This window comes from Branchiostoma lanceolatum, chromosome 15 (genome assembly GCF_035083965.1).
Source record: "Branchiostoma lanceolatum isolate klBraLanc5 chromosome 15, klBraLanc5.hap2, whole genome shotgun sequence".
In the NCBI taxonomy this organism is placed as follows: Eukaryota; Metazoa; Chordata; class Leptocardii; order Amphioxiformes; family Branchiostomatidae; genus Branchiostoma; species Branchiostoma lanceolatum.
The window spans coordinates 13,408,342-13,420,674 of NC_089736.1; the positions used below are offsets into that span (position 1 = coordinate 13,408,342).

At 38.2% G+C, this 12,333-nt stretch overlaps 1 protein-coding gene across 1 annotated transcript; it reads left to right on the top strand.

The window, feature by feature from the left end:
* The first annotated feature begins 5,444 nt into the window (after nucleotides 1–5,444).
* Nucleotides 5,445–7,270, top strand: LOC136421264 (galectin-3-binding protein A-like). Its single transcript, XM_066408496.1, has 5 exons — nucleotides 5,445–5,568; nucleotides 5,941–6,249; nucleotides 6,451–6,561; nucleotides 6,705–6,767; nucleotides 7,240–7,270. Exons 1-4 carry the CDS (start codon nucleotides 5,511–5,513, stop codon nucleotides 6,755–6,757), a joined length of 531 nt encoding a protein of 176 aa, XP_066264593.1. The 5' UTR covers nucleotides 5,445–5,510; the 3' UTR covers nucleotides 6,758–6,767; nucleotides 7,240–7,270.
* The last annotated feature ends 5,063 nt before the right edge of the window (nucleotides 7,271–12,333 follow it).

Genomic DNA, 12,333 nt, shown 5'->3' on the forward strand with positions numbered 1-12,333 from the left:
TGTTCATACTGTATGTTCAATTTGTAATTCATTTATTTTCCAAACTGCATCAGATCTAGACTTTTGAGAAAAAATCATCCAATAATACTTGAGTGTAGCCTTACTTGTAGATACACGTACGTATAAGAAAAAAAATGATTTATGATAAGAGTTTATTTCCATACTATCATCATCAGGATTATAACACTCAAGGTATTGGGTGATTTTGTTAACAAAGAAACAATCAACAAATAAGGTAATAACACTTCGACTTTTTAAACCGCTGAAAAATGTGTCCAACCCATGTTCCGAATACTATCCATGATATTGGGACAAACAATAGCTGTATATTTCAACATAATAATCCCTATTAAGCTATATAGTTCATTATAATAGGTTCTGTATCAGAACTAAACGCAACATTTTTTTCTTCGATGGCAAACATCATTCCGACGGCAACAAAAACTATCCCTACAACACTAAAAAATAAACAAATGTTGGCCCAGAGAAGCATTCGTTCAAGTTATTGCAGGATCAATTGTAGTTATTGTAGGGAATATGGTGTAGACTGGTGTACTGGCATCTCAATGCCTTCTAGGGAGTCAGTACGTTTCATAAGCCGGCTACTTTACCCCTATCCAGACTGGGCTTTTTTTTGATATCTGGGACTGCCCCCCCCCCCTCATAACTTCTGAACGGTATGATGTATCCTTCCCAAATTTGTAGGGAGTGATGTTCATGTAAAGTTGTATAATTCCTAGAATTTTAGTGACGTTATGACGTATCATGACGTAATTATGACGTAATTGATTTGATTTTATTGGCTAAATAGGGAATTCCCGTAATATCTAAAGGTATTAAACAAAATAGTATGTATTGTTAATTCTAAGGTATAACAAGACATATTACGTTGTCATTAAAAGACGTCACGTGTTGTTAGCGACCCCTTGGGATCAGCCATCTTGGATCGGCCATTTTGAAATTTTCAAAAATACTTTTTTTTCCACTTATGACCCCAAAAAACACTAAAAATAGATTAGAAACGTTAATCTTAATGTTTCTGATAAAGAAAATGCCACGTAGTGGCGATTTTGAAGGCGAAACGCCTGTTGATACCCAAAATAGTGTAATGGTCCGTCATCTTGGATTTTGACCGATTACGTCATCAAATTAGCATAAATTATGAATATTAAATCATGAAAGTTACATCTAATTACATATGATGCTATACATGTAGGAAAAGTAGTGTGGTTGAGCAAGAAAACCTAAGAAATATCATTGTTTTAAAAAAATCAGTGATTTTTGCATAAAATGCCTTTCAGAAACCCGTTTCAATGGCAACACGAAAAATGATCAACTTAAACAATTATCATAATATTGTTGCCAACCAAATTTTAGGAAAAGTCACAAAGTTTGGTAGTCTTAGCGTATGTCGTTCGGCAGTTATACGATGTCAAAGTTGGCGCGGGCACTTTTAGCCCCCCCCCCCCCCAGTCTGGATAGGGTTAATGAGGGCATTCATCCCTTAATCCCAAAGGTTTTGCCCATTCTGTCCTAATCGAATTGAAGATGAGTTTCATTTTATTATGGAATGCTCTAAATATGATGCCCTACGAGTTGAGTTATTCACCTTTCTCAATTCAAGTACTTCAGATTTTAAGACTCTCAATGCCACAGATAGATTTGACTATATATTTAGATGCAACAGCTCATACAGTGTTAAAATAGGCAAATATATAAAAGATTGTTTTGTTATTAGAAAAAATAATGATACTCAAAATTAGAAAACTTGAATCATGTAAAACCTAAGATAGTCATTTTGATGTAGTGAATAGTTTTATTCCATACTCATGTCTTGTTCTATATTTACTGTTGTTGCCATACTTTGTACCTGCTACAATGGTCGCGCAATAAAGTTCTTCTTCTTCCTCCCTTAATTAACATCCCGGCTAACCATTTCAACCTACAGTCACAGCTCCATTGATTGTTGGCCATGTAAGCAATGAATCTTCTCTACTCATAAGTTCGCCGATACAATAGACACATTGAAAACATCCTCTGACTGGTTATCAAAGATTCCGACACTTTGTAGATGCAAATGTTGCTTGAAAGTGTTGAAGAATAGTTGATGTTATTATTTGGCAAGGCAACACCATGTAAGTTGCATATACCGTTAAACCTGTTGATGTTGTTGTACTTGAAGTTGGGCCAAATGATGGACGTTGGAATGTTGGAGGGGGATTCTTAAATCTTTGTACGTCACAAGACACGGTCAACTCCCCGTAATAGTTAGGAAGAGTGGAAAGACACAAACTTTGGAAAAAAAAAAGATTCGTTTAACAGATCACCATCGATACATACATGATATCGTCCATTTGAAGAGCCCTCAAAAAGCATGTTTAGCAGTGAAATAAAAAACGAAACTTCTTCTTGGAAAAAGCTATGAAAGTTTTGTACCTCAAACCAGCTTCCGGCCCCCCTGTCCTACCACAAACAAAGGGGGGGGGGGGGCACATTTGAGAAAACCTGAAAACACTGAGAGTCAGGTAACATCAACATTGTCGTATGACAAGACTGTTGGTATTTGTTTTATTATTCTTGAAAGATTAGCAGGTAAAGGTTATGTTGATACGTGTTCTGTTGAATACCTGCTGTCATTGGAGGTTGTTACACAATACCGACCAACCATCTACGTGAGACTTACATTTGATCCAGAACGAACCATACAATGGGTGATTTTGAGATTCTGCACAATTCTTTTCTACTGAATATGAACAAGAAAATAAAGTTATCTTTCGAACAAATGATGTTTATCTGAATCGATGTCCTGGTATCATTAACGAATAAAAAAAACCCTGGAATGTCGGACGATTCGGCACTTTGATCATTTTACACATTATGTGTATATAGACTATGCAATGTAACGATTAATAAACATTTATGTAAATACAGATAGATATTAACAGTATTGAAATATGTTGTTTATAAAGAGTGGAGGTTCAAAGCGCTCAGTCACAACAGCACACATACACATAAACATAACACTATTTTACAAAAGTGGTTTAATTGTACATTCTTATTCTCAATCCACAGTTCGTATTGGCAAAAGTGCCAAAAGGTCAGTTTAGTCCTACAAAAGCGACCATTCTCACAGATATGGTTGGTCAGGTTTGTGTGCTCAAGCGGCAGCAGTCATTCAAGAGAACAAGTGTCAACGTAACATTTACCTACTATACAGACAAGGACAACAGAAAAAATACCTGTTTGTACGCCAATGTTAATGCTACCTGTATGTTGTGTTTTCGGCTTCAGACGACCGTCTTTGGTCATGGCATGTGGTAGAACGAGGTAGTGTATAGCCTAAACCCAGTTCTAGGTAGGAAACTTTAATCGTTCTTTCTGAGAAGAAATTTCTGGTATCCATGCTGCTAGACATGATATCTGTGGGCTCTTTAAATTGAGTCTTGCTACACAACAATCCTCATTGCCAGTTATCATAGGTTGCCAGCGCTTTCTTTTCCAGTTCAAGGGTCATACATAGCAGCGACACATGTCATTGTGTCAATAAAGGCATGTGACCTCTATGACCTGGTGTTGGGAGTGACACCTATGCTTTGTGATAAGCCTGATGCATTGGAGGGTATGCCAAGGGGGGACAATCATCTACTGTTTGGTACAAAAATCACACTTATGATTCTGACAGCTTTACAATCGGAAATATTTCGACAGTGATTTCTATTTCGAAAACTGAGCGAGCTACAGTTTGTATTCATAATCCCCTTTTTGCTCATGATAGAATAACTTAATCATTAAACCCCCAAAGAGCCTCAGAATTAGCAGTCACCCCTTGTTAGAGGTAATGTTACACGATAGTGGGTTTCTCTGTCAACCAAAACACTTGCAAGAAAACATCTCATAGGAGAGAACTAAGTTTTACTGTCTAGATTGAGAGCTAGGGACACCTGACGCTATGTCGAAGAAAGGAAGAAACGTACCGCACTCCTATGCTGAGGAAAACTTGGAAGGCTCCAGGCATCAGTGTTGCTGGGTCGCCATCTTGTCACTGTGCTTGTTGACTGTCAACAGTATTGTGTGCATACACCTGGCGAGAAGGCTAGCGTACGTGGAGGGACAACTCGCCAAGCAGGGTGTGTCTGCCAGCGAGGAGACTACGACAGATAGTTTTGGATATCATAAAGACCTAGAGATGTCTGATGGAGCGAGGGTACATCCGGCTACAGTCGCGCGCAACAAGATGAAAGAACACATCCGTGGTTCTTTGGTAAAGACCTTTCTATTGTCATGTAACTCATCACTACTTTTATATAGCCAACAAATGTACTGTTCAATGCTATTGACGGAAACCCCAAAAGGGCTCTTATATTATTTCAACCATTTGAAACCATTTATATCAAAATGTCTATACCTTTTTTTTTAAATGTGTAACGACGTTACTACAAAACAATATACATATACCGTAAATACGTTTCATGCATGCAAAAAATGTGTTGTATGCTATTTTTTCAGCGTCCTTACAACGGTCCAGCTTTACCATTCTCTCCAAGGGATCAACAAAACAGAAAGAGAAGATCGGACACGAAAACATGGAATTCCATATATTCCGGTATGTACGAACATATTTTTTACAAGAAATAAGAACAGCATATTGAAAAAAAAAAATACCTGTTGATTTTGTTTCTACAGGTAGAGAAGTTGTCTAAAGGTTTCAAAGTGCAATTCTTATATTGTGCTACAGTAAGACTCATCAACCAGGAATTCAACCGCCATGATCAGTTTTATCAGTTTGAAGGAGACTTGACAGTCAAAGTGGGAAGACGCCGGTTCTATGTCTGCCACAAGACCCTTGGAAGACAAGAAGCTGACGTGGCGTGTCATAATCTATATTCCATATTCTTCCACTCGTGCGTACATCGTTCTTGCTTACGTGTACTGTGATAATCATTTTGCTGAAAAATATGTACAGCGTCTCGTCCTCATGCATGTAAAGAATATCACATGGTAATATTATGAAAACAGTAGGACAGCGTTCGAGCATAACAATCTACTTGTTTAAGAGCCATTAATAGATGTATTGACTGCGCGAAGCGATTTGTATATATTGTAATATAATCCTATACCCCTACCACCCGGTGGTGCAAATACCCCATCCCTTGGCATGGCTGTTTGTTGTTACCCACGGCACATCTAATCAAACCTCTACCATTATCGATACGTTTGACGTGCTCGAGGTGTGGATCTCTTCAAACAGTCAGCTTTTTATCACTGGTAGCACCCAAGCAAAATGATTGAAACCGCATACAAAACAATTGTACCCAGACAGCGTGAGCGTGATGCAAAAGTACAATGCTTACCACTGCACGACTACACGCCACCACTTTACGCACATTTACTTCTTTCATCAAATTTACATTTCAAAAAACAGCTCCAGAATTAGCAAAGGTCCTAATAAAACATTATGGTCTCCTGTCGTGTCCTGCCGGGGTGACGAAAGGAGGTTGGGACAATGCAGGATGGTGGCGGCCAATGCGAGCTGTGAAGATGGTCACTCAGTGAGACTTACATGTTTGAGTAAGTTGTCAAATTTAATAAGACGTAGTCTATGCTACAAATTCATGCTGCAATCTGTGTGTTTGGGCTAAACGTCTACAGTATACTCTATCTAACCTTTCCAACTCCCTATCTCTCTCCCTCTATCTACTACCTATCTATATCTTTGTCAACATATCGATCTATTTTTACACATTGATTTCTGTATGATAAGTTATATCGGCAAGTAAGAACCACCATTTATTTCACGTTCACAGCCAGATTCACTGCCCTCTCTCTCTCCCTCCATCTACTATTTATCCATATCTATCAATCTATCTATCCTTTTTCACACATTTATGTCAACATGATAAGTTATATCGGCAAGTACCACCATTTATTTCACGTTCACAGCCAAAGTTTATTTTCGACTGGCCGGTGGTCAGAAACCGAGCGAAGGCAGAGTGGAGTTCCACAGAGGACGGTTTGACCGGGGAACTGTCTGCAACAAAGGCTGGGACATTCATGACGCAGACGTGCTCTGCAGATATCTCGGATACAAAGGAGCCGTCCCTATTTCCGTTAACTTTGGTCCGGGCACCGGAAGGATTTGGCTCAGTGATGTAAGCTGCGCAGGCAATGAGTCCACCATTCTGGATTGCCCACGCAAATATGAAGACAACGACTGTGACCATGACGATGACGTAGGGGTGGTATGTGATGGTAAATTACTGCGATTACTTCATACTACTTCATCATTATAGGCATCTGTAGGATATCTCTTTTCCAGGTTGCAGGCCGCTATGTACGTGTACATGTACATCTAATTTGACAGATCACTCAACTACGACTTGTGTGTTTTGTTGCCTTTTGAACCGTGGCTACGTCAAATCTGTAACATCGATCTGTTTTTTTATCTCACAGCGGACGAGTGCAACTCCAACCCTTGTCAGAATAACGGAACCTGCATTGAAGGCGTGGGCCACTACATATGCCAGTGTGAACACGGATGGGTCGGTGTTCACTGTGAGATAAGTTAGTATAATATGCATTGTAGAATTGTGAGGCTCATTTTTCTATACCATTTGAAACTCTTTAATCCCATCGTATGAGATACAAATATAAATATACTAGTTACTGCATGCCTAAACGCTACTTTATCTCGTATTTATTTACAGGAGAAAAATTGTCGTCGATGGAAGCGACTTCATTTAATTGGGCACATATTTAAGCTGACTCAGGTTAGACCATGTTACATGTGAGTTTGTATCTTTGGGTAATGCAGGACTTCGCCACAATATGTTGTCTGATTGAAAAAAGTCATGATCCCACATTTATCTATATAACATGTAGTTGTACTTTTTGTGGTTGTTATAACATTCGCAAAAGGCTTATGAGATATAAAAAGAAATACAGCCGCCAACCACTAAATAAGAGACTGTGATCTTGTACAAATAAATACGCAATGCCATATAGATCACACTAAATTAACGTTACCGTGCCCCACTGCCCCGTTCTAACGATATTTTACAACTAACCTGTCCATACGCCAAGAGTTGCGAGAGTACAACATTTTATTGGGTTTGTTAAGATATGCTTTATTGCCATGTCAAGCAAAATATGATTCAATTAAATCAACACTTGGTAAACCAAAGAATGTAAAGGGAAATGATGATCCTATTCAACCATACTAGGGATTTCTTTTTTATACAGACTCCACACGTGACACTTACACAGTGAAACGTAAGTAATTTTACAGTAATATTTTAGCAACTGTACAAAAGCACAGTACTTTTGAAAATCTTTGTTTATTGTGAACGCTAATATGTTTAGTTTTTTCTTTACAAATTATGCTAACAAATTGTAGGGTTCCTTTCTACAGAGTATATTTATTCACTCAGGAGATGACACTGTCCTCACAAAAGACTGGGAACAGTTTGACCCATCCGACAAGTTCCGCTTTAACATCGGCATACTGACTGTTTTGGAGGAGGGTGACTATTATATCTACAGCCAGGTGAGATACGTCTAACTGGAAAAAAAAGAAGTTTATCTGCAAATGCAAGATATTTCTCTGACATTTCTTAGTTTGGTGTATCTGGTCAAAAATAACGAAGGGAAGAAAGGAAAAAAAAGGAAAACGACTGAAACAATATTTAACCCTATCTTGACTTGGCTTTTTAGGATATCCGGGATTGCGGGAGGGTATCATTCGCAAATAACTTCCAAATAGCATGGTGTGTCATCAACAAATTTGCAGGGAGTGATATACAAGTAAACCTTAAAAAAGTCTGTAATTTTAAGGCCACAGCAAGTAATTTTTATGGATGACATCAGCGAGCTCATTAATTTTCGCTTGATTTGGGAAAAAAACCCAAGAAATTTCATTCCCCTCCGACGGTGGTCAACATGCCAAAAACTTGGCAAATATGTCGTAAGCTGTTTTCTGCATTCGTGCTAGTTAATGAGCTGTATACACATCTTCAAGGAGAGTTTAATGCTGACAGCCTAAAGTGCCCATTATGGTATAACAAGCTGTTTTCTGCATTTGTTCTAGCAATGACATTATATAATGTCCTTGGTCATGTTGGTGCTAGTTAATTGAGCTGTATACACAAGGTGTTTCATCGCATATGAATACCCACTGTAGTTGCTTCAGACGCATGGTTCAACAAGCTCTTTTCTGCATTTGTTGAGATTATTGAGATGTAACACATCTACAAGGACATGTTTACTGTTGAATCGAGGAGGTTTTATATCATACATGAAACTTCATTAGTTGAATACAGGAATAGGAGACCTTTTGGCCATTATATCATATTTTGTTGCCGCAGTTAACAGAATTTTGATCTCAAAATATAGGAATCTTTTTTTAGCGCGCCTTGTTTTTTCGCCCTATCTCATTATTTTGGGAGTCTGCGGAGGATGCCATCCATAAAATTTACTTGCTGTGGCCTAATAACGTTATGATGTAATATGACGTAATTATAACGTAATAAATGCGATGTTATCGGTTAAAGAAGCAATTCCAGTAATATCTAGATATATTAAACCAAAAAGTGTGTCTAATTGATGTCAAGGTATGCCAAGACATCTGACGTCAATGGTAACTACGTTGACGTCAAAATGACGTCATAGAATGCCGTCATGTGTATTTAGCTATCCGTTGGGATCCGCCATCTTGGATTGGCCATTTTCAAATTTTGAAAATTCATTTTTCCACTTATGACCCCAAAATACAATGAAAAAAGACTAGAAACATTATTCTGAATATACACGTAGGAAACCTAGTGTGGTTGAGCAAACAAGCCTTAGAAACATCATAGTTTAAACCGCAATTAGAGAATTTTGTCTAAATTACCTGTTAGAAATCCGTTGCCATGGCAACATGAAAAATGACTAACTCATACTATTATCATGAAAGTGTTTCCATCTAAATCTTAGGAAAAGTCACCAAGTTTAGAAATCCTATCAAACGTCTTTTGGTAGTTATACGATGTCAAAGATGGCGCGGGCACTTTAAGTCTTATCCCCCAGTTTAGATATTTTGGGTTAACAACGAGCTATATATATATAAATATATAGGAAGCTAACATTTGCAAGACAGCGTCTTTTTCTTCAATATGTTGTCATATTGTTACATTCAGAAAACATCTCAATTGAAGTTGAACAATAAATGTACTATTGATGGTCAAAAGCAAAATCCATATTTATATACATTTTGATACCCATTTCCATCATATATTCATAACCCCATTTATTTTAAAACGAAAAAAGCCCTTTTCTTATTTACAGGTTTATTATTGGTACAACAATAAAACATCGCCAGCAATCAGCCATTCTGTAATGGTGGTAAAAGATGATAAAGACCATGCATACCGCTTCTTGACTTGCTGGAAGAATATGGAGGAGACTGACCCCTGGAAAACCTGCTTCACTGCAGGAGTCATTCACCTGTTCAGCAACAGCAGTGTGTATCTGCACATGCCGTGTGACGGATGTGTCATCAAACTGGACCATGACGCAACGTTTTTTGGAATCATGAAGCTTTCCAACGTCAGGGGTCAACGCAAAGATCTCCCAAAAAATGTGCATGGAGAAAAGTCCTCTTCACAAAACTTTGAAGACATCCCACCTACAGTTGCCCAGGTTCACCGTGTTCAAGCTACCAAGTCAAATTTTGAAAAACAAATAAGAAATAACTTCCTAACCATACTAAATGAGCTGCCGAATGGAAATAAGTATCGCATTACGAGCAGAGGCAAAATAGTGCTGAGGTGAAGACAACTGAAGAGAACACGAGAGTTTCTAATAATTATCATTTATGTCTCCTTTTATCTATCAATTATAAAATTGAACTTACTGTTTCGACTTAAAGTTTTGAAGTATGCTACTTTTTGACCCAGGTAAAAGGACGACGAGCTGTATTATACAGTAGAGAGCAGTGATAGATACATTGTACATTATCTGTGAAACTATTTTGCCCTTTCACTTTAAGTTGAACTAATTAAAGGGGCAATTTTAAACGTTGCCGTAACTCTGATGGAAAAAAAATTCATACAAAGGCAAAAAGAAGCGTATTATTCTTAGAAGCACTTAGTGCTTTCTTTCGTTTTCTCCCTCTCTAGAATTATGTAGCTAACAGAAACTGTGCTACACGATACTGGTACTTTTATGCAAAGACAAAGCGTCTTGTCACATTTGACACGCTGCTTTGAAAAGACCAGAAACGGTATGCTGTCTATCTATCATGTTTTATTGAAACAGGTAACTCAAACATGACTACAAACACTAAAAGGTGAAGAGCTGTCCTTACTGTTAACACCCCTGTTTATAGATGGGTGAATCCTTAACAGCAACACACATAACAAAATTGATGTGTCCATGAATGTTCTAAAAAACTTTAGGAACGACAACAGCATCACTCGAATATGTTAACATATTTTGCAAAGTTATGAAGTCGTGGATTATATTCACAGTTTGAGGTATGCACAATTGTAACTAAAATCAAGCCGTATCAACAGCATAGTCTCAATGTGCGCATAAAAGTCTTCCAAATATGTTCAGATTATGTTTAGTTTCTGTATTAGAGCAGCAACTTTAAATGTTCTTACAAACACAAGTTTAAACGAGGGAAGCTTGCCTTGCACTACGAGTATGATACGGCAGAATATATACGAGAAAGGGTGGCTATCGGAAAATTTGTGTTCCGGGGGAACACATGTGTGAAAATGACGAGAGAAACACCTGTATCAAGCTCAGAATGAATGTGTAAGGCATTGCATGTCACGGCCCATAACGTTTTCAAGATCAACTATGTGGTTATATTTCGACAATGTTTGTAAGGATATCTTCAGGATATGCGGGTAAAGAATATGTATGTTTTCTTAGTTTTCCTGTGTGGGAGGGCGATGAGAGCTTTACCACATGTTTCGAACCATTTTGACGATCTTCTTCAACATCGATTGCCACTACATTCTTTGTAAGTCCGAAGGTCATACACAGCAGCGAACCTTGTCCATAAAGGCTCTGTCAATAAGGGCAGGTGACCTCTGTGCCCTCTTGTCATGTGGGACTGGAGTGACAGCTTTGCTTTGTTAGGAGCCAAACATTTGAGGGTATTGCAAGGGAGACCAAGCATCTACTGTTTTTCAACAAGGAATCACTCTTATGATTTTGTCAGCTATTCAATCAGAAATATGCAGAGTCATATTTATGCAAAAAAAGCTGAGCAAGATTCAGTTTGTCTATTTATAATCCTCATTTCGTTCTTGCTAGAATACCTTCACCATTAAACCATAAAAGAGCCTCAGAATTAACACCCACCCCTCGCGAAAGGTAACGTTATATTGCAGGTGCGCTGTTTACACCTGTAGGCGCCTCTGCCACTCTAACACTCGCAAGAAAACATCTCACTGGAGAGCACCAAGTTTCTCGACTGAGACCTAGGGACACCTGCAGCTATGTCAAAGAAAGTAAGAAGCCTCCAGCACTCCTATGCTGATGTAAACGCTGAAGTCCCCAGGCATAAGTGTTGCTGGGTCGCCATCTTGTCGTTGTGTTTGTTGACTGTCAATAGTATTGTGTGCATAAACCTGGCGAAAAGGTTAGCGTACGTGGAGGGACAACTCGCCAAGCAGGGTGTTTCTGCCAGCGATGAGACTTCGACAGAAGTGAGGTCTGGATCTCACACAGAACTACAGATGTCTGACGGAGCGATGGTGCATTCGGCTACAGTCTTTGGCAACAAAATGAAAGAACACGTACGTTTTTCTTTGTTAAAGGCCTTTCTATAGTCATAAAGCTCATCTACGCTATTAGATACCCAATATATGCACTGTTCAGTGCCTTTGACGGAAACCCAAAACGTTTTGGGTTCTTGTCATTGCAACCATTTGAAATCCATTGATTTTTATTGAAATATCTATACCTTTTTAAGTGTGTAACGACGTAACTATAAAAAATGACATATACTTTAAATACGTATTTTGGTTTTATGTATGCAAAATAAGTCTGATATGTTTTATATTATTCTTCCAGCGTCCTTACAACGGTCCAGCTTTGCCTTCCTCTCCAAGGGAACATCAGAACAGAAAGAGAAGATCAGACACAAAAACATTGGAGACCATAGAGGATGGTATGGCCTAACACATTTTCTATCTTAGTTTCAAAATTCTTTTTGATAAGAAAAAATAACAGCATATTTCTAAAATGACATATAGTAACTATTGTCTTGAGTTTTATTAAAATTACAGAATTTGTGAGATGGGTTTGACAGTGCAATTACTATTTTGTGCTCCAGTAAGA